Below are 20,343 nucleotides of genomic sequence, written 5' to 3' on the forward strand. Positions count from 1 at the left end.
TCATATGGCGTCCCATGCCAAAGTATGTGGCTGCATTGGTTAGTTTGTGTTTACCTAAGTTTACGTAGATAAGATAAGTAACTCACAGGCATAGTTGAGACCAGCACAGGCTAGAACGAAGAGCTTGAATGCAATCAACAATGCACGGAGTCAGTCAGGGTCATCGGCAATTGACCTACGAGTCCTAATATCAACGTCCAGTCATCTAGTCCTAGAGGAACACGCTTGATCCTGCGCGAGATGATGCGCAGGAAAAGGAACAATATTGCCAGTGCAAGGAGTACAAGTGTCGTCACACGCTGCTTAGAAGCAGTGCTTTCGTTCTCATTGCTCGATGGCATGAGGCCGTTACAGGGATAGAAAAGCAGGCACAGGGGAGATAAAATCCTGCCTTCAAATGCAAGAACCCGTGGAATCAAAGGTATGGGGTAACTATAGGCAAACGCTGATTACTATAAATTATTGCGAGTTTTGTTAAGCTTCAAGCCGGATCATAGCTGTTCGAGTCCAGAGCAGTTCATGGAAGCACTACCGAGTCAGGATGTCAGGCAGTGCAACTTTCCGCGTCGTGCCACACGCTCTGAGACACGGGAAGTGCTCTGGAATTCAACATCAAAGGGCGACAAAAAGGTGAAAGAGCGAACGAACAAGCCAATGACATGCTATCATCTGCTAGCGGACCCATCTGTCATTTCCGGCCGTTCCCCCGGCTGTTCGGTTAGCGCTGTCAACCCCGGTCTTCTACATGATGCTATTCCCAATTCGTACCCACTTGGTATCTCGGCCCTGCGCACCGTTGATTCTTGTACCGTGCAACGCGCAATCCACTTCGCAGGAGTTCCCTTGTTTGTACTTAGTCTGGCAATGGTAGTGCGCGAACTATTAAGACACTAGGACGAGTAATATTGAGTCGGATTAATTTCAAAGATATCAAAGAGGGGTACGTAGCATCCCCCTGGAAGGAAGACCCCTTTTAATACCTGGGAAAGGAGGGACTGGCCTGCTCCCATGCCACAATAAGTCGCAACTCAAATAAAGTCACTCACTATGACCATCGCACCTAAACCAACCATTGTCTTTTCAATCGGCTCCTGGCTCACGCCAGCAAGCTTTGACACTCTTCGCGCAAAGCTTTTGGAAAGATTGATTCCCACCGAAGCGCCTGCCCACCCGTCTGTGGGCGCTGAACCACCTACCAAGACCCTCACGGACGACATTTCGTCTTTAAAATCAGTCTTGACACGGTTAGTCGAGGAGAGTAAAGATGTCATTGTTGTAGGACACTCGTCTGGCGGTATATCTGCCTCGGGGGCGGTTGAGGGTCTACTGAAGACCGATCGTGAAGCCGCTGGGAAGAAGGGCGGAGTCGTGATGATTGTCTTCATGGCTGCTTTTGTTCTGGATAAGGGACAGAGTCTTCTGGATATGCTGGGCGGGAAGTACTTGCCGTGGATGGATGTGCAGGTGAGGTGACCGTCTGATCTCGATTCATCAAAACAGAGATTTGTTAACCTGTACACATCTATAGGGCAACTATGTCCGCTGCAGCGCCGGCGCAGAAGCGGCATTCCATGATTTAACACCAGAGGAGCAACAGAAGTGGTCCGCTGCGCTTCTGCATACCTCGCGCGAACTGTTCTCGGGAGCTGCAACCTACGAGCCATGGCATCAAATCCCGTCAGCGTATATTATCACAGAGGAAGACCATGCGCTGCCGGCTCAATATCAAGAGATTATGGCTGGGAAGTTGGCGACTCAATTCATGTACCGCCTGAAGAGCTCCCATTCGCCATTTTTGAGTATCCCTGATCGATTAGCCGAGGTACTGCAGGAACTAGCCCGAACTACGGTCTCGAAAAGTGAGAAGCCTTCGGATGCGGTTGAGCAGCTGAAGTCCAATACCTTGGAGAGTGTGGCATAGGCAACCCAGGTAACGTTGTGTCAAGACTCGAAATATAGCAGGTCTATAGTTTGGACTCAGATATTAGAGGATATCCTTATTTTTGGCCAAACTTAATGCATTGTTGTCGGTATAACAGGATATATATATTTCCAGTACAATTTCTCTTCCATCTTGGTTAAGCGACCAACACGATCAAATATTGAATGATCTTTCAAGTTACGGCGTGTTTCAACCCAGTACCGATTCCTGCCACTATCCCAGCGCAGGAATAAAGTAAGCCTTGCGTCAATCAACCCATGGGATCTTCTTTTCTCCACGCCTTTCGAACCAAAATGCCGTCCATACGACTAGTGGGCTAGCGGTAAGCCGATTCCCATGAATTTACCGCTAAAATGAGGCCATGTTACCCTACTGCGCCAGCAAAGAAACAAAGGAATCACATTTAAACTAAACCCCTCGGCGCATCATTACCCCTCGATGCTCTTTTCTTTGTCTCTACACGATCCCAATTACAATCGACAATGGCCGCCAAACCCACTCTCATCTTCGCCCCGGGGGCCTGGTACCCTCCCACGGCCTTCAACCCCATCATCGAGAAGCTGAACACCCACGGCTACAACAGCCACACAGTCGCTTTCCCCTCCATCCAGCAGACCCCCGCAGTGGAAGACCTCCAGCCCGACATTGAGACGGTGCGATCGCTCGTCGAAGCCGAGGCCAATGCCGGCAAGGACGTGGTCGTCGTCTCGCACAGCTGGTCCGGCTTGCCGGTGAACAGCGCCCTCGATGGTCTCAGCAAGGCAGACCGCGAGAAGGAGGGCAAGTCCGGCGGTGTTGTGAAATTGGTGTTCATTTCTGCGTTCATTCCGGATGTCGGACAGAGCCTTATCGGGGCTTTTGGAGGAACCCCGCCGGATTGGTATATTCGGGACGTGAGTATCCATTTTTGGGCCCGACGGGGTGGATCATGGGCAATGAGAAGGATCCATTTGCTAATTAATTCCGGGGGATTTGATAGGAGGAAAACCGCACTGTTACGGCCAGTGACCCGTTTACGCTCTTCTTCCACGATGTTCCGGATGGTCAGGAATGGGCGGGCACTCTGCGACCGCATGCTTGGGCTACGAAGAATGCGCCCGCTACGAGCGCTGCGTATCTTCAGATCCCGGCCTCTTATCTGCTCTGTGAAGATGATCGCGCGATTCCGCTCTTTGTGCAGGAATTGATGGTGGAGAGTGCGCGGAACAAGGGTGCGCAGATTGAGACCGAGAAGATCAAGACTGCGCATACGCCTTGGTTGGTCGTCCCTGATGCTGTCGTCGAGTATTTGAGGAGGCAGGCTGGGGAAAGCTTGTAGTGGAATGGAATTACCAGATTTGGGTTGTTACTAAATTGGGATACAATTGATCATCGCCCAATTCAAACACTTTGAAACTAAGGCAAACACGCCTCGATCACGCAGTCCGATGTTGTCGAAGACGAATCCATAGACTCGACTTTGTGCACTTGCAGTCCAGCCTGCTCAAGTAGCGTTCGCCATTGAGTCTCAGTGCGTTCCATGCCCCCAAACGCCATCATACTGATGTCAATGAAGGACATGTATTGTGATGGATGTCTGTTTGGGATGACCATATCGATCATAATGATCCGCGAGTTGGGACTCATGGCAGAGATCGTATTCTTGAGAATCTGGTGGCATACAGTATCAGGCCAATTATGCAATATATGGCGGAAGAAGTAGATTGTCGCCCCTGTGAAATTATTAGGTTTTGCACTATCGCAATTTGACATGGTTCATTCGAGAGCTTACCCTTTACCGGCTGCGGATCCAAAAAGCTATACGGCATAGCCTCCACTCCATCCTCTGTCCCAAGCCCTTCAACAACCTTGGGCAAATCCTGCAGGACAACTCGACCCGTAGGAGGAGGTGATAATGTCCTACAGACCTCACGCAACGTAGCCCCTCGTCCCCCACCGACATCAACAAACGCTACTTCCGAACCCATATGAGTCTGTGACAGCACCTCCTGCAAGAAAGGCTTCAAGCGATGGTGTGAGTTCTCAGACGTGGCAGATTGAAAGTCCGCGAAGATCCTTCGCTGCTCTGGCTGGGTCTCTAGCCACTCAAACATCGTCTTTTCGGTGTCCCTTGCGTATCCGAACAGAGACGGCTGATGATCAGCAGGGCTCTCGTAATTGATAGACGAGAGATACTCGGGGAGTGACGACATGGTGGTTGCCGTTTCGGCCCTGGTTTATTTTTAGCATTGGCTCTGGAACCCAAGGCTGAGGGATCGGGACTACAGACATTCCTCGGACGACAGCCCGGATCTTTACGTTTGTTAGCGTCTTAGAGCGAACGCTGTGCGTGTATACCTCTGGTCTTGGCTCGATGAATATTCCCAACGATACCAGAGTTCGCATTATCCGGACTATTGGGTTAGAGTTCGGGTAATATTAGAGCAACGATTTGCGCATACCAAGTAGTAGGGGATCGACATTCGTTCTACTTGCGAGCTCGCTCGCCGTCACCTCGCTGTCATCGAATTTCTCCAAGAGATTTATTTTGAATGCTGTTCGCAAAACAGCGTTTGCCACAGGCTAGAATCTCTCATCAGTCTTGTGAACCGAGCCATGATATCGATCGATAAGGCCTCGGGTACCGCTTTTGCAATATTCATGAGTTCAGTCTCCGGCGTCTCTAACGCCGCAACAAGCTGACGAGCCGCAGCAAGTAGACGGCCATGGGTGAGACCATCGATTGAATGAGCCTTCAAAGCCTCTGGGGCCTGTTCCATGCGCAGGACCAAATCTAGGATTTCATCCTGCGTGGCTGTTTTGGACACGAGGGAGGATTCACCCATGTTTTCAAAATGTTGCTATTATGACCGTATAGCATGAGCTGACTTGATGCACAAAGGGAACGAACTATTCTTAACTCTCTGGCCCCCAGTCCTAAGCGTCAGGCCTTCAGGCCTTATTTCTGACTCCTTACTTCCCCCCACGAGAATGAAGCCGGGGTATGATCGCTGGGGATCCAATAAACTGATCCGTGCTGACATTCCACACACTTCATTATGTGGGACCGGTATCTCAAACACAACTAGATCGTCAACTGCCTGATCTACTACGATACTCCTAGTATTCCATGCGATTCTTGGTTCCACTAATTAAATACCGTATCCAATACCGGTACATAATACCGAACAATACTGGTAATTACCAACTAATCGGGTTTCCTCCCGATTGTGACCTCCAGCGTGAAATTAAACGCCGCTCCGTTACGTCCCTCCTCGCCTGCTTGCGCAATCAAATTGCGATATTGAGGCCCGGCGGCGTCCGACGTGCTGTTATCCATGCCCAGATAGCTGTACTCTTCGTTGGAGTTGAACTGCAGCTGGGTCCAGTAGAGCCGGCTGTGCGGCGATATCTGGTAGAGGTCTTTTCGGACGTCGATTAGACCCTGCTGGCTGAATATTTCATGAAGGCGAGGAACCCAGCTATAGTTTATTAGCTCTACGTGATATACTAGGATTAATAGGGGAAATGAGAAGACGGTGAATATACCGGCCAAGCCCTGTGTTCACCATCATGTCGCGCATTTTTTCCATCGCTGGGCTGGGGACGTCCGGCGAGACGGTCTCGACGGTCCATGACTCAAGATTGTGGTCTGCCCATTGAACCCAGCCGCCAGGTTCTTATCGCAGAAGTTAGTGGGTAGCACGGAATCATGCGCGGGAATGAGCCTACGAACTTAGCATCTTAACCAAATTTCTCAAGACAGGCACAGGGTCGTTGTCTCGAATTACCACCAGAAATAATCGCAGGTGAATAATATCATAGGCACCATGAAGGTCCTCAGGCAAAGACTGATACAGATCAAGGTATCGGAGCGATGTGTTCTTCGGCAGCCATTGCGGCTGCGGACACTGATCGAAGGAGACGTCGAAGCCGTCGATCTGTGCAGCGGGATATTCCCGATTCACATCTGTCATCCATACTCTGAGCCGTTAGTATTAATGCACGGTCGAGCCGGGATGCTGGGGTTTGGATTAATCTGTACCCGGTCCCCGTGCCTATATCTGCAATGCGCAAATCTTTGCCCTCGTTGGGCACGGAGATTGCTGGATGCAGGTTCGACCCGACAGCGTCTTTCCAGAGATAGTGTTGTGCATTTAGTCTAGGTGCACTGTTAGCGTGTCTCAGAGGAATTTGGAAATAAATTGAGAGCAACGAGCCCTACCGCATTGAGGACATGTAGTTTCGTCGTAAAGTGTATCCATCTTCTGGGGGAGGCGTCGACATGATGCGTGTTTGGGATTTAGCTGAAAGGTGTGTAGTTCAAAATCAAACCAACTTTGCTTTCTCGTTAGAGCTTTGAGAATTGGTATGAAATACTGCTACGTTTGAGCTTATTATACTCTCAGCACTAGTATTAGCGACATCAATATTGGTCGGAAAGCTTCGCCGACGCACGTTCTTTTGATCCACAACCGTATTCTCTGGGCCAGCATTAAGCGCCTGTCCTGGCTAGGATTTTATGTTAGGTACAGCTTTTCCTTTTCAATGCCTTATGGAATGAACTGTCTAGCTGTCCAGAGTTCATTCGATGACTGAAATCAAATCTAAATTCTGACTGTGTCCGGATATCAGCTGTGAACGATTAATCCCCCGGCTCTCTTCTGTTCCTACCGTGGAGACACGGTGATAGATTACGTCTCACCCAATAGGAGGCGGCTATGACTTAATTTTGTTGGCCCAAAGGAATGGGGTGTTCAAATGATAGAGGCATTGGAAGTTCAAGGTGTAAAAAAACGTCCTGTAATCGAAATACTCCATTTCTTTGCCTATGCGTAAATGTCCGAAATACGCTAGTCGTGACAGGACGCGCCAAAACAGCAGGGTTCATGAGTCTGGACAGCTCTGGCGTTGGGACCAAACTTCTAGTCTAAAATAGCGTTGGTGTCGGTTATCCTGTCTCCCAACAGTCCTAAACTTCTAGGAGCTCCGTACTGCGTATGTTTATTGATCCTCATAACAAAGATCGACTTAATCTGTGTTGACGCCACTCCATATAGTACGGGAGTCCATTGTCTATGACGGCAAGCGATTTGCTTTCTTAGATCGATAGATCGCAAGAAAACGGATCTATTCTCGTAATACGAGGCGGCTCTGATCAAAGGAATTGCGGTAATGAGCGCCGCTCGTGTTCCTTTACCGATTGGGCAAGTAAGAAGCGATAACATGTGGGAGGCCGTAGAAGCACACTCCTTAGAAACGCGCTAAGAGTGCTAGTGTGCTGCAACGTCAGACTTTAGTTCTCGGCCAGAGACATGTCAAGGGCTTTAGGAGCCACTAAGTCTGCGGTGGCATGCACCTGAGCGACTTTATAAGGCAATCCGTGGATTAGTCGATGGAACCTGCAGAGTTCAGCAGTCACGACTCTTAGCTGCCCTCCTCTCCGTTATTTCCAATACACACCTTGGTCTGGGTCATTTCCCCTTTCAAATCCCGTCACTGCGGACGGCGAGGGGTTCTTTCATACCGACCCCGGTGCTGGTATGCAGCCAGCTGATTGCGTTGCCTTCTTGGGCTTAGGTACACTGAACGTGCGGCGTAGCTGCATAGGCTTCCTGTCTTTCGGTCTCACGATCCACGCAAGGAGAAACCTTCTCGGACCTGGTTATGAATTGCGTATAAGGCCGCCGACCAAGACTCGTTAGTCCACCTGTCGTGCAACCCTGGCTGACTTGCTACTCCCCATGATTGGAGAATCTCGCAAGCTAGACGAAGGAGTGCATTTTGCCTCTCATGGGCCACGAGTCTCTTGCCTCCTCAAATTCTCTCCCAGTTCTCCCGGTGGACACGGCCGTTACTTGCCCTCCGACTCCCGCAAATGAGGGTGATTGGACACTACGGTGATTTGGGGCACGATGTTATTCCCTGCGAAACCTTGACTTTATCGGCCGTTATGCAGGAGAGATCCGCCAACCATAGCTGGGTTTCCAATAATTTCTTTCAGCTGGGGCCCCTGAGCGGTAAATAAAAACAACTGTGTTGCCGTTCTTCCGTTCAGGCACGCCTGGCCTTATAGAAACTGGATTTTGTCTCCCGTCGCTGGACGTGAGCCAGGGAACTATGGCTTCCACATCCGCTGCCGGCGTCGACCTCAATGAGAGCCAGCAGGGTGAGACGCGGGGTATCCTTATCCCCTTTGCGGCCTTGGCTGTTATGGCAGTAGCCTTGCGGTTCTGGTCCAGGGGCTTGATGAAGCTGCTATTTGGGCTAGATGATTACCTATGCGTGATCGGCTTGGTAAGATCTGACTCGTGCGGTAGAGGAGATATGTGATTGACCGCGTCAAATGATAGGTCTTTACGCTTGGGTGCTTTGCTCTGTCCATGACCAGTATGTGATAGTGACTACCTTCCTGCGACTGCGCCGCTAACAGCTCTGTCCTGTTCAGTGGTCCAGCTGGGCTCTGGACTTCATTTTGACGCCGTACCCCTCGAAAATGTTCCAAAGTACCTCCAGGTGCGATCCAATCACTCTCAGTATCCAACAAACATGCTGATGGTTACCAACAAAGTGCCTCTACTCCTACCAATTAGTCTATGCCACGTCCATCCTGTTTATCAAGACATCGATTCTCGCCTACTATAAGCGGATATTCTCCGTCCGACAGTTCCGAATCGCCGTTTACGCTCTCGGGGCCTTAGTGCTCGCGTGGTGGATCGCGGTGGTGTTCATCTCGATTTTCTCCTGCAAACCCATCCACGGCTTCTGGGACAAGGCGATCAATCCCCGCTGCGTTAATACCAAGACGTTCTATATCGGGAATGCGGTTCCCAACATCGTGACCGATGTCCTCATTCTTGCCATGCCCATCCGAATGGTCTGGACTTTGCAGACGACCAGGCCTCAGAAAGTGTCGCTGTCGTTCATCTTCTTGCTGGGGTCATTGTACGAATCATTCCGCACGTCTAACCGCTGACAGCGCTGACACCCTCTCTAGCGTCGTGATCTGTAGCTGCGTTCGGCTCTACGAACAATTCAAAGTCGACGAACCGGACTTCACCTGTATGCTTCCCCACAGATCAAGTCTAGACCCGCCCCACTAACATCTCTCCCAGGGGAAATGAACGGCACCGTCATCTGGACCTCCCTCGAGGTCTCCCTCGGCGTTATATCGGCCTGTCTCCCGACCATGCGTCCTCTTCTCCGATGGGCCCTCCACAAGCCCAACCTCTCCGTCAGCGCCACCAATGCCTCTGCCGTTTCGGAATCCTATCGGGCTTACGGACCCAAGCGAGGCTTTGAAACGCTCCCCTCAGGCAGCCACCGGTATGTGCCAAGTCTTGAAACGGGCGTGTCATGCGAGACCGTCGACTCGGATCCAAACGATATCCCGTTGGGAAAGATTTGGGTGAAGAACGATGTTCAAGTGGGGAGTCAGCCTGTGGGGCGATCCACGACCGATCCCCAATAGGGTTGGATAGCACGATATGGCGCCATGTAAGGAGTCTTTGGGGGCGACCGGGCTGTATGACTAGATGTCAGATGTATTCTAATGATAGTAATCTAGACTTTTTGCGGGCAATCGCGTCCATGGTATTACTTTTTATTCCTTAAGCGCCTCGTACTTTGGAGACTTCTTAGGGTTACTCGATCTTGTGACCGGCCGCCCCGACAGGAGCCCCTCCGGACTGTTTTTTTTCGCAGTAATATTTGGTAATACTTGGTAATACCTGAGAATTATCGGGGTACCGCCAGACGTATCGGAGTAATACCGTATGCATACATACGCCTGCTAACGGAGCTACTCGCCTGGACATGGATAGAAGGCATGCAAGAAGGTGGACCTCGACATCAATGCCGATTCTCCGGCTCTCATTCAAATATTCTTGTCTCTCTATACACCACTCGTTCCTCCACACACTAATCTATCATACCAACTCAACATGAAGCCTTCAGTCGCAGAACACTTCCGACACGCCTGCCATACGACTCCTGTCCCAACGCTCATCGATGAGCTCGCTGATCTGCATCCTGACCAGCCTATAGTGTCGATCCCGTGCGACAATCATGATGTGAGTGCTGGCTATCGCGACGTTACCTACGGGGAGTTCGCGCGCGCCGTCAACTGCGCTGCCTGGTGGATTGTTGAGACGCTAGGCTCGGCGAGCTCGTCCTTCGCGGCGTTGCATTATGTTGCGCCGCAGGATCTATCGTATATGGTTTTTGCGCTGGCAGTTGTGAAGACTGGATATATTGTTCGTTCTCTCTGTCCGAACAAGAGAAGAATCCGGGCTAATCAGAGTATCTAGACTTTAACATGCCATCCAGCCGCAGGCCTAGACACCCACATCTCTCTCATCGAGAAAACAAACTGTCAATACCTCCTGCACCCAGCGCCTGGATTCCCCAAGGCCAAAACCATTCTCTCTGCTAAGCCACATCTGAAAGCCATCATGACACCGACTCTCGACTTCTGGCTCTCAGAACCAAACACTCCACAAGTCTATCCCTACCCCAAAACCCTCAGCGAAGTCCTCACCACCCCCTTCGCAGCAATCCACACCTCCGCCACCACCGGCGCTGCCAAACCCATCATCATGACCCACGCCACCCTTAACCAGCAAGCCCCGATGTATCTCGACGCCGAAGACACAGGGCGCGTTAACTTCGCCCACTGGCGCGACCAGCGCGTCGCCTTCCTAGCCCCCATGACCATCGCCGCAGGCTTCTACACCCTGTTCGGCCTAAACATGATCTACAACCTCACCATAGTGTTACCCGTCTTCGGCCCCGGCCCCGTCACGGCATCCGTGACCGACGGAATCATCGCGCACGGCAACGTGACGTCCGTGATCGTCAGCCCCAAATATCTCCGCGACACATGCGCCAATCAATCCTATCTCAACCGTCTCCGAACCCTCTCGCACCTCGTTGTCGTCGGCGCCCCGTGCCCACTTGATATCGGCCCGATCCTCCGTCGCTACGTCCCCATCACCTATATCTACGGCTCCTCGGAGGCCAACGTCTTCCCGATCCATCTAACAAACGACCCAGGGGACTGGGCGTATCTAAAGCTCGACCCTGTGGTTCCGTATGAATTCCGCCCTGTATGGCGCGAGTATCATGAGCTGGTTATCCATCGCAGCGAGAGTGATAGGGGACAGAGTGCGTTTTACATGTTCCCTGATATGGACGAGTATCCGATGAAAGATCTCTTTCGGAGGCATCCGGATCCGCAGAAGGTGGGGCTGTGGCGGTACTGTGGGCGGGTCGAGGACTTGACGGAGTCTGAGAGTGTGGGGAGGTTCTTGCCGAGGGATATGGAGGTTGTGATTGAGTCGTGTGAGGGTGTTAAAGGGGCTGTTGTGTGTGAGGAGAGGGGTGGGGGGATGCCGGTTTTCGTGGAGGTGGATGAGAATGCTTTTGCGGATGAGAGGGAGGTGTTGTTGGAGAGGATATGGCAGTGGGTGGAGCAGGCGAATAATATTTCCCCGGTGAAGGGGTATATTTGGAGGAGTAGTGTTATCTTTGTCAATCGTCAGAGGCCGCTGCCGAGGGGGGTGAAGGGGTATCCGCAGCGCGGTGTTTCGAAGAGCTTGTATAGAAGGGAGATTGAGGAGGCTTATCGGACCTTCGGGTGTTAATATAGGATTTGGGATATGGTTACAGCGCTGGAGTACTTGTTTGGTTATGACTTATGTGATTTCTGCCATCAAAAGAACAAATGAATGCCACTTGATTGACCTACACTTGTCTAGTGGTCGAATTTTGATCTTCGCACTGGGGACGCAGAGATCATTTTTTTCTTATACCATAGTCGATAACATTTCCGTTCTATGTTTCTCCTGATAGACATTTTCTGGTTTTAAGCCTAATCTGACACATTATGATCTGAGTTCAAGATGTAGCATTCACAGGATAAGTCTTTTAAAAGGGCTCTGTCGATAGTGGCATATGGTTTTATTCCCAATACCTGGATCTGATGTCTTTTGCAAATGAAAGTAGATCTTCCTGATGAAGCTGTACGTGTCGCGATATCTAAGCATGGGAACTCATTATCTGCGAAGCTTCTAGGGCACGGAAAGCTCTCGTAGCTAGATGGATTATTATTCAAGTGTGGGGCGAAGGAATCATAACTCCGAAGCGTTTCTTCGTGTTTCAGACGATCATGGAGCCCTAAGCGGAGATAGGGATGGAGATAGAAGTCAAAGTCTCCGAGCGGAGGAATGCATCTCCTGATTTGTTAAGCAACTCTCCGCCTTGGCATCGTGACATATACTTGTCAGATATATAAACAATGTTCGATGACGGTTATCCTCATATCAATCAGTTCTTTGGGCCTATTCAGTTTCGAAATCGCCCAGACCACAGCGTGAACACCTACAATGACCACCTCATCGAAACAAAGCATCGTCATAGCCGGTGCCAGCGACGTCGCCAAATACCTCATTGAGGAGCTGATCGCCTCAAACCCGTCCAATCCACCACAAATCGGAGTCTTGACTCGTTCGCTCTCCAACCGGCCCTGGTTTACGTCTAACCCTCACATCTCTCTCCACGTCACCGAGTACTCAGCGCCCTCCATTCAGTCAATTCTGAACCAAACCAAAGCCACCGCTCTCTTCTCACTCCTACACTCAAATGACCCGTCTTTCTACAACACCGCACACGAGGCCATGTTAACAGCATGCCGAAACAGCGATCTCTGCAAACGCTTCGTCCCCTCGGACTACGGCGGCGATATCGATCGTTTCCCAAGTCTCCCTAGATTCTACGACTCTACGCATCGCGTGTTCAGGGAGACTATTTCCAACGAGACAGAGGTTGAGTGGACGTTTGTCAACGGTGGCTGGTTTATGGACTATATCGTCCAGGGAAATAAGGTCGATCCGACCATCGTCCCGTACAAACCGTCTACTCGCGGACCCGCGAAGAGTGCAAAACCCGCTATGCTGAATACAGAGCTCGATACATCCAAAGTCCGATCGTATATGAAGCCACTTCCGGGTATCTGGCCACTTGATCTCGACACATTCACTGCGACGAAGCTTGGGACAGGCGAGGAGCCGATCGGATGGACGTCTGCTCGCGACGTTGCTCGTGCGCTGGTGAAGCTTCTTGATGCGCCTTCTGGCAGCTGGGAAAAGCATACGTATGTTGCTGGGCAGATTGGGACGTGGAATGAGGCGATTGGGATTGCGGAGGAGTTCTATGGGAGAAAGTTCGATGTGACGGAGAAGATGACGGAGAGTATTCTTCTGGCATTGCAGAATGAGAGCACCTTGGAGCCGGTGGAGCGGGCTGTTGCGTACATGGATGAGTGGAATGTGATTGGTGCTAGTGCGGTGCCGATGGATAGGGTGCTGGAGCATAGGGAGCGATTCTTTTCGGGAGTGAAGTTCCGAGGGCTCAGGGAGTTGTTGGAGGATGCGTTCGTCGGAGAATCGGAGCAAATGGTTTGATAGTTTTGGGGTCGGGTGAATATCCCCCTTGTTTGATAGGATTCTGTAAAACATGCCACGCGGCAATATGATGCATCATATGTGACTTGGAACTCTGACTGCTCAAACAGCAACCAAATGTGTACGGTTTCCCAATCGACCAGCTGAAAGCTGAGTTTGACCAATCATATTGCCCCTAGAAAGATAGCTGCTTAGTCTTGGCAGACTTATGCAGGACTAAATTTAGTCGAGTTTTCCAATTATCAAACAACCTCAAGACTTATAACCCCCCTTTGCCTCCAGCTGTCGACCCTACGGTAGAACCTTCAACATTCGTCTGAGTGTACACAATGTCAGTTCTACAGGGTTTTCAGTTTCAGTATTCCAGCCTTCCCGATCCGGCTGATCAACCACCTCGCTACTTCAACATTCTGCCCCATCGCCAGTCTAACCTTAGTGATGAGCATTACCAGGCAGGAGATTCTGGCCTCGGCGGGCTGGTATGGCTCATGAACAAGAGCGGAACTGCAGCACTCAGGCCCAAACGCGACCATATTCTTAAATGGGGCATGCCGGAGCTTTCTCCAAAGAATGTACGCCTTCTCGCGCCTTTGCTAGATCTCGTGTTGAGCTTGCATGGTTCGTTTGTCGATTCCTGCCTCTCTTGAACCAGTATTAATTAGCTCAGATGTCATCGATACCCTGGACGATAAGGGCGTACGTTTCAGCAACCATTCGGCATCGGTACAGGCTAATCAATCGTGCAGCAAGAGGCCATTTATGACGACTTACTACTTTCTATTCTTACCTTCTGGAAGCTGGGCGCGACTCCCAAACTTAATCAGGGGAGAAGGGACAAGCTAATCGAGCTCCTCTTGGGCCCCATTATCAACGGTCGGCCGGATCTCAAGGAGCGTTTCTTCAAAGCACTTCTAGTTGCAGTCAGTGCTCGGTCGGTGCAGCCTGATCATGGAATGACATTTGAAGAATTCAAGAAGGTTCAAATAAAGCAGGCTGAGGCAAAGTAAGTGTTTTTATATTCCGGACAATGGCATAGAAAATTAATCAAGTCTGTTCTGGGTTCCACTACAGGACCGGATTCGACCTAGCCATGCTTTTCCAAGGCTATCCTATATCTGAGGAAGAGCAAGCATCCGTCTCACAACTGCGACAACACGGCTACCTGAGTGCGGCGCTCTCCAGTGACTTTTACGGGTTCGAGAAGGAATATCACAGGCATGCTGCAGCTGACACAGTCGATCGATTCCACAATTCGGTTGCGATTCTGATGATTCGGTATGGCTACAATGAAGACGAGGCAAAGGCAATCCTGAAAAGCGAAATTCTCGACGCCGAAAGGAAACTTCTGGACGGGTATCAGGAGTGGGAAGCATCTTCTGAGCCCAAATCGGACAACCTGCGCGCGTATATGGGATTCTTTATTCTCGCAATCGGTGGCTGTAATTACTGGCAGTCGTATTCACTGTGTGACCACGTGGACGAAGTAGAGCATTCCATGGGAGTCCGGGCGCAGCTTATTGGAAAGACTGATGGAAATATGCTGCGGTTAGAAGGTTATGCACCGCCAGCTACGGTTGGAATCAACGAGCATTCATCCGTGGACGAGAAACCATGCATGTGTTCGGCATCGCAAAACGCGCAAAATCAACATCCTGATGAGCGGAAGGAGATTGAAAGTCCTAACTCGACCTCTACCTATGACATTCTCGCTCCGTTTCAAAAGACCGTCACGGAAAAGGTCTGTTGGCCGCTGCTTTCCCTATTGATTCCCTGCTGATCCCACCAGAATTGCACCGACCCCTACACGTATACGAAATCTCTTCCCGGGAAGAATACTATCGGAAAGTTTCTCCATAGTCTGAAGCCATGGTTTCCAGTATCCGATAACTCTCTTTTGGTCATAACCGAGATTATGAACATGCTTTTCACGTCCTCCCTGATGTACGCTTGTCCCGAATCATGTATCGTATCAAACACTAACGGTCAACCAGGCTGGATGATATCGAGGACGGCTCCCATTTGCGACGCGGACTGCCGGCTGCTCACGTCAAGTTCGGCCTAAGTCAGACTGTCAACTCCGCGACGTATCTATTTGGAAAGGCGGTGGCGTTGGCAGGTAGACATCTGCGGCCGGAATGTCCCGCTGTTACTATGAGTAGGTCCTCATTTTCTTTGGTGAAATGAAACCACGTTAATGATCATAGACGAGCTTGAGATTCTCACCTTAGGCCAGGGAATGGATCTGAACTGGACGTTTCTCAAGAAGTGTCCAACGGTCAGCGAGTACCTCATCATGATAGATCACAAAACTGGTGGATTTTTCCGTCTGGCATTGCAACTGATGCAGGTGGATGCGGACGTCCAGCCAAATGATAACCTCATGCATTTGATCACACTGATGGGAAGATACTATCAAATCCGCGACGACTATCAGAATCTCGCATCGGAAGAGGTATGATATCACCACTTATCCATCGTCATCAACAATCAATACTAAAGCCGATCAGTATACCGCCAAGAAAGGATTCTGCGATGATCTGTCGGAGGGGAAATTCTCCTTCCCTCTCATCCACCTGCTGCAGCAGAGCCCGAACGCAGATGTTCTTCGCCAATTACCCATTTTCGGCGCGGACGGGCAACGAGACGAGGTCTCCGAAGCGACCAAGCTGGACATCCTCGACGAGATGAAAAGAACAGGAAGTCTTGAGCACACGCTTGATGTTCTCAACCAGCTGTTCGACTCCATGCTCGCCACTCTCGACACGGTCGAAAAGCAGATGGGACCGAACAAGAAACTCCGCTGCTTGATCCTCCTATTGAAGTTGTGATCGACCGGATGACGAGGGCCATGCATATATGTGATGGGTGATATGTAGGGCTAAGCCCCGGTTATCCCTGCAGCATCCTGCGCAGATGTAACTAAGGAGACCATTCCGTGTTTCCACGGTACTAGCGGGATCCATCCTGTGGGCATAATCCTATCACGTTGCCGCCAAAACAAATCTCCCGACCACGTAGGAGTAGTAGCCACCCCCTATCAAAAGTACACCCTCTTATCATCCTCCATCCCGTTAGTCTCGGCCCCCCTCCTGTCAGCCCTTGATCCTATCGCGAGTCTCCCGCCCCATCCACACATTGTGCGGGGTTGCCAAGCATCCGGGGTATCCTGCACTGTGACATTCTTTCACCCCCCATTGGCGGTTGTCGAGCGGGGTTGCAACTCAATCTGCAAGCCCGCTGGATCCGCCGGCGCTGCGCAGCCAATCGTCCCCCTCCACCAAGGCCGATGGATACGTACCACTCTGGACGGGGATGCGGTGGATCTGGGGTAAGGTACTGCCGTGGTCTAGTGTGGGAGAAGCTTCACAGTGGGCCGGCAGAAGTGGAAGGGTGTAGAGAGCTTAGATGGTATGAATATCGCTGGATATCATCGAGGGAAAAGAGAGGATGGTCTTGGATACCCAGCCATCCCCTGTCCTTATCATCGGCGTTTAACGCCGCGGGTGATGCCACGGACGCAGGAGGTGTGGCCTGATGGACGCAGATGGGTTTGACGTTGATTGGGCTTCAAGACATCCCTGTTTCTTTGTATTGCGTTTACGTCCATGATGAGGTCACGAGTTTCACAAAGCCCAAAGCGCGCCTGTCCTTCGCCCCCTGACTTCCGTGCCCCTCCCCTCCTTTCTCTCGCTCCCCTGCTTACTTCTGCCTGGTGTGTGGATAAACCATCATGCGATTTGCCAGTTATCATCGGTGGTAAAAATAGACAGTCATAAAAAAACACGATAAACCTGATAAAAACTCCGTTTCTCCCGGCCATCCTGTGGCTCGAATCTGGATCTGAATATGACTCTGAGTATGAATGAATAATCCGTCCGAAATCAAATCAAATCAAATCAAAACCCCGTCCCGGTTAAAGTCCCCAATGCAGTAACAAAGGAAAATACGAGGTCTCCGTCTAGGATGTGTCCCTTCGCTGTATGTATCGTATCATCCCCACCCTATCTCAAGATGAAGATCCCCTCCCCCTCCTTATCGATCATCTTAGTCGACGCATGTACTGTAGTGTGAGGTATACTGCGCCCGCGGTGGTATAGGCGGCCCCTCCTGCAGTGAGCCAGACGGGACGGTGCGCCATGAACGAGCCTTGAACGATCTGTGCCCTGCGTCGAGACTTGTCTTTGGGCTCTCCGTTAGAGACAGACCAGACGGTGGTTAGATTCGCAGCCAGGAGTCCTACCTGTCTTGAAGAGGCGGTTTTGCAACCGCGACACTTGCTGTCTCCCGTATTGTCCTACAGAGGATCCCAGGGTGGAGAGGCTCTGTAGGGCTTGTGGTGCAGACATGGTTGTGGTTGTAGATTTCAAGAAGGTAGATACTCAGAAAGTTTCAGCAAGATTATTAATATGATGACAGCAGCCAAAGTATCCTGATGGATGAATCAAACCTCCAAGGTGACACCAGCAGGCCGGGGTTTATATACCATCCGGATGCGGGGTAGTCACGAGACACGGCAGTGCGAGGTATCGAATGAATGAATGAAACGATCTGTTCAGCTCCAGACGGGGTCGTCGGCTCGACTCGACTGGACGAGGTAATGATTGGAGGTGGCGTGTTGTGGTTGTCAGGTTCTGCTGCAGAATCGGTCTGGAGCTGGGGAGCGGCGGTAGCGATTGGATGGCCCTCTACCAATAGAGTTCCTCGTTTCGTCAAATCCAGGAGCCTGATGCGTGAGATGGTCAGGCCGATTCTGATCGTCGCCGGATGGCGTTGTCTTCTTGTCTCTGTCTTCTTCTGCATCGACATGGCGCTGCTGGTTGGCTCGTTGCATGGTGATCGCGAGCGTCGCCCGGTCGCTCGACAGCTCGATGATGCCGCGCCCTGACATGATCTGCCTCGACTTTCTTGGTTGTCTTATCTTGCGACCGTTACTTTGTCTAGGGTCTATTACGTAGGAGGTTTATGGATGTTGCCACTGGAAATATTAGGACTGGGTATCTGGGTTGGGCGTAGGTTCGAGATACACCTTATATACCGCCGTATCCCTGTTTCCTTCGAAGTAACCAAATGACACTTGCTGATCGTGCTAGTACATGGCTTTAATCTACTCTCAGGGGTGGGGATAGGGGCAAAGACTTGTCATCTTTTGGTTTTATGTTGCATGATCATTTGGTGGTTAGGGCTCACTTTCCCTATTCGGTTATCATGCTTATCTGGAGGCCAAAGACAACGAAGTGGCAAAGGATATGTATTCGGTTTTCTAGCACTTATACAATTAGTTGCTGAAATAGATCAAAGTCTTGGCCTTATGAAAATATTCAGCGAAGTCATGTTCTAATGTCAACATCATCAGTCCAATGTCTTTATATCAAACTAGAACATTTACACCCAAATGGATCTTGTTATTCACCATATACCTGCTAAATGTTTGTTGTAAAATCCATCAACTGACTATCAGCTCCATATTTTGACTTTACCTTCTATCCTTATACATTTCTCGTCAGTTTTGTGTACTTTATTCCTAGCATCCGATTACGGAACAGCGGCAATATATATACCTGATCACACCATTGGGAAGAACAACAGTGACACACCTTTACCAACAGCAAATTGACAACAATTACAACCAGACTATCGGCACGAGGCAATATTTAATCCTGACTTTTTGTTGTAATTAGAAATATCGACTGACTGCCATTTGAGATGTTTGTTTGTTTTGCTCTGGGCACGTGCCCCTGACTAAGCCTTCGCCGTCAGCTGACGTCAAGCATCGCGAAATCTTTTTGCAGCAGCGTCGCGCGAAGGATGGCCACCCCGTCAAGTGGGAGAACTCACACCAAACTCACGGGCACCCCCGACTATGACGACCCGCAGTACTGGGATACGAAGTTTGCGACCGGCCGAGATGTCGGCGAATGGCTCAATCCCGGCGAGTCGCTCGTCGACGCCGTCGTGTCCGACTTGGAGACCCGATCGTCGTTTGCCGTCGACGCGACGCCTCGCGTGTTACATCTAGGCCCGGGGATATCTAAACTCGGGCTGAAACTTCGCGATGCATTCACAAAGCGTCAGTGGCCGGGTAATGGCATTGTGGTGCGTGCAATTCCTCCCCCCTCCGTCTGCTTTGCAAATCTGCCGTCCAGCCTCACTAACACCTTGCCTTGCTTGTCGTACAGAACGTCGACTTTTCCGCCGAAGCCGTCCGCCTGGGCCGAGAAGCTGAAAGCAAAGAGGATGCCTCGCATGCGATGCACTGGCTACGCGCAGACCTGCGGTCGTGGGACGACATGTCGGCTCTTTCATCGCTCGGGCCGTTCGATGTCATCCTGGAGAAAAGCACTAGTGATGCGATCGCGACTGGCCCTTCGCCTTGTTTCTCGCCGGAGACAGCGCCGGCCGATATCTGTCCGACCGTGCGACGAATTCTTGAACATAATGGCGTGACGACAATGTCTCCCGTCGAGCTGCTGGGATTACACCTGGCTGCGTTGACAAGGCCGGGTGCTACGTGGGCTACCTTGTCTTATTCGGCGATGCGGTTCGACAATTTAGGCCTTTTGACTGAGTATTGGGAGCAGGTGTCGCGTACGCCGGTGAAGGCGCCGCAGGGCGAGACCTCGGCGTTTGCGTTCACTCCGGAAGTGTTTCACTGGATATACATTTTGCGACGTCGGTAGAGTTCTTTGATTTGGTTACGGTAACGGCTTAACGTTTCTAGGTCCAGGGTTGATCCGGATACCAACCGTTAGCATCGGGATTACGGAGTACGACCGAGAGACTTTTCAGAAATCGATCGAAATCCCCGTTCCTCACGAATTCGGGTTGCAGAATTTGCGATAATGAACTGCGATACACGTATCTGGATGTTCTAGGTATTCGCCATTCCCCATTCCTGGAGTCCTCAAGCGTAAGATTAAGTGATTCTTTCTAAGGCCTGACTATGCTGCTCAGGCCTCGAAG

General features: G+C 50.8%; 11 protein-coding genes across 11 annotated transcripts; 7 read left to right on the forward strand and 4 right to left on the reverse strand.

The window, feature by feature from the left end:
- Positions 1-87: 87 nt before the first annotated feature.
- Positions 88-404, reverse strand: P170DRAFT_7013 (uncharacterized protein). The gene has a single exon (XM_024855338.1). The coding sequence runs from the start codon at positions 339-341 to the stop codon at positions 135-137; it is 207 nt and encodes a 68-aa protein (XP_024709325.1). The 5' UTR covers positions 342-404; the 3' UTR covers positions 88-134.
- Positions 405-1,047: 643 nt separating this feature from the next.
- Positions 1,048-2,082, forward strand: P170DRAFT_442196 (alpha/beta hydrolase; the record flags this gene model as incomplete). The annotated part of the gene is made up of 3 exons (XM_024850445.1): positions 1,048-1,464; positions 1,529-1,859; positions 2,057-2,082. 3 exons carry the CDS (start codon positions 1,048-1,050, stop codon positions 2,080-2,082), a joined length of 774 nt encoding a protein of 257 aa, XP_024709326.1.
- A 279-nt stretch (positions 2,083-2,361) lies between these two features.
- Positions 2,362-3,260, forward strand: P170DRAFT_460281 (alpha/beta hydrolase; the record flags this gene model as incomplete). The annotated part of the gene is made up of 2 exons (XM_024851927.1): positions 2,362-2,835; positions 2,922-3,260. Exons 1-2 carry the CDS (start codon positions 2,425-2,427, stop codon positions 3,258-3,260), a joined length of 750 nt encoding a protein of 249 aa, XP_024709327.1. The 5' UTR covers positions 2,362-2,424.
- A 43-nt stretch (positions 3,261-3,303) lies between these two features.
- P170DRAFT_7072 (S-adenosyl-L-methionine-dependent methyltransferase) lies at positions 3,304-4,948 on the reverse strand. The gene is made up of 6 exons (XM_024855341.1): positions 4,567-4,948; positions 4,384-4,504; positions 4,212-4,335; positions 3,714-4,153; positions 3,513-3,654; positions 3,304-3,487 (listed from the first exon to the last, which is right to left on the reverse strand). The coding sequence occupies exons 1-6, from the start codon at positions 4,765-4,767 to the stop codon at positions 3,478-3,480; spliced, it is 1,038 nt and encodes a 345-aa protein (XP_024709328.1). The 5' UTR covers positions 4,768-4,948; the 3' UTR covers positions 3,304-3,477.
- P170DRAFT_7018 (S-adenosyl-L-methionine-dependent methyltransferase) lies at positions 4,949-6,356 on the reverse strand. The gene is made up of 5 exons (XM_024855339.1): positions 6,147-6,356; positions 5,967-6,083; positions 5,658-5,905; positions 5,471-5,600; positions 4,949-5,403 (listed from the first exon to the last, which is right to left on the reverse strand). Exons 1-5 carry the CDS (start codon positions 6,206-6,208, stop codon positions 5,130-5,132), a joined length of 831 nt encoding a protein of 276 aa, XP_024709329.1. The 5' UTR covers positions 6,209-6,356; the 3' UTR covers positions 4,949-5,129.
- Positions 6,357-8,041: 1,685 nt separating this feature from the next.
- Positions 8,042-9,392, forward strand: P170DRAFT_469499 (uncharacterized protein; the record flags this gene model as incomplete). The annotated part of the gene is made up of 6 exons (XM_024852640.1): positions 8,042-8,218; positions 8,275-8,311; positions 8,370-8,437; positions 8,493-8,866; positions 8,919-8,983; positions 9,037-9,392. The coding sequence occupies 6 exons, from the start codon at positions 8,042-8,044 to the stop codon at positions 9,390-9,392; spliced, it is 1,077 nt and encodes a 358-aa protein (XP_024709330.1).
- Positions 9,393-9,516: 124 nt separating this feature from the next.
- On the forward strand, positions 9,517-11,591 carry P170DRAFT_7089 (acetyl-CoA synthetase-like protein). The gene is made up of 2 exons (XM_024855343.1): positions 9,517-10,176; positions 10,231-11,591. Exons 1-2 carry the CDS (start codon positions 9,865-9,867, stop codon positions 11,563-11,565), a joined length of 1,647 nt encoding a protein of 548 aa, XP_024709331.1. The 5' UTR covers positions 9,517-9,864; the 3' UTR covers positions 11,566-11,591.
- A 667-nt stretch (positions 11,592-12,258) lies between these two features.
- Positions 12,259-13,455, forward strand: P170DRAFT_431727 (uncharacterized protein). The gene has a single exon (XM_024848105.1). It carries the CDS (start codon positions 12,307-12,309, stop codon positions 13,381-13,383), a length of 1,077 nt encoding a protein of 358 aa, XP_024709332.1. The 5' UTR covers positions 12,259-12,306; the 3' UTR covers positions 13,384-13,455.
- Positions 13,456-13,674: 219 nt separating this feature from the next.
- P170DRAFT_372645 (polyprenyl synthetase family protein) lies at positions 13,675-16,374 on the forward strand. Its single transcript, XM_024845209.1, has 8 exons — positions 13,675-14,001; positions 14,051-14,079; positions 14,130-14,386; positions 14,455-15,121; positions 15,170-15,324; positions 15,375-15,538; positions 15,588-15,835; positions 15,891-16,374. The coding sequence occupies exons 1-8, from the start codon at positions 13,713-13,715 to the stop codon at positions 16,209-16,211; spliced, it is 2,130 nt and encodes a 709-aa protein (XP_024709333.1). The 5' UTR covers positions 13,675-13,712; the 3' UTR covers positions 16,212-16,374.
- A 1,031-nt stretch (positions 16,375-17,405) lies between these two features.
- On the reverse strand, positions 17,406-17,768 carry P170DRAFT_431732 (uncharacterized protein; the record flags this gene model as incomplete). Its single annotated transcript, XM_024848106.1, has 2 exons — positions 17,624-17,768; positions 17,406-17,562 (listed from the first exon to the last, which is right to left on the reverse strand). Coding segments are annotated over exons 1-2 (241 nt in total), but the record flags the coding sequence as incomplete, so codon positions are not given.
- A 1,420-nt stretch (positions 17,769-19,188) lies between these two features.
- Positions 19,189-20,060, forward strand: P170DRAFT_469503 (uncharacterized protein; the record flags this gene model as incomplete). Its single annotated transcript, XM_024852641.1, has 2 exons — positions 19,189-19,476; positions 19,560-20,060. 2 exons carry the CDS (start codon positions 19,189-19,191, stop codon positions 20,058-20,060), a joined length of 789 nt encoding a protein of 262 aa, XP_024709335.1.
- Positions 20,061-20,343: the final 283 nt, after the last annotated feature.

The sequence above is a fragment of the Aspergillus steynii genome (assembly GCF_002849105.1).
Source record: "Aspergillus steynii IBT 23096 chromosome Unknown P170scaffold_1, whole genome shotgun sequence".
In the NCBI taxonomy this organism is placed as follows: Eukaryota; Fungi; Ascomycota; class Eurotiomycetes; order Eurotiales; family Aspergillaceae; genus Aspergillus; species Aspergillus steynii.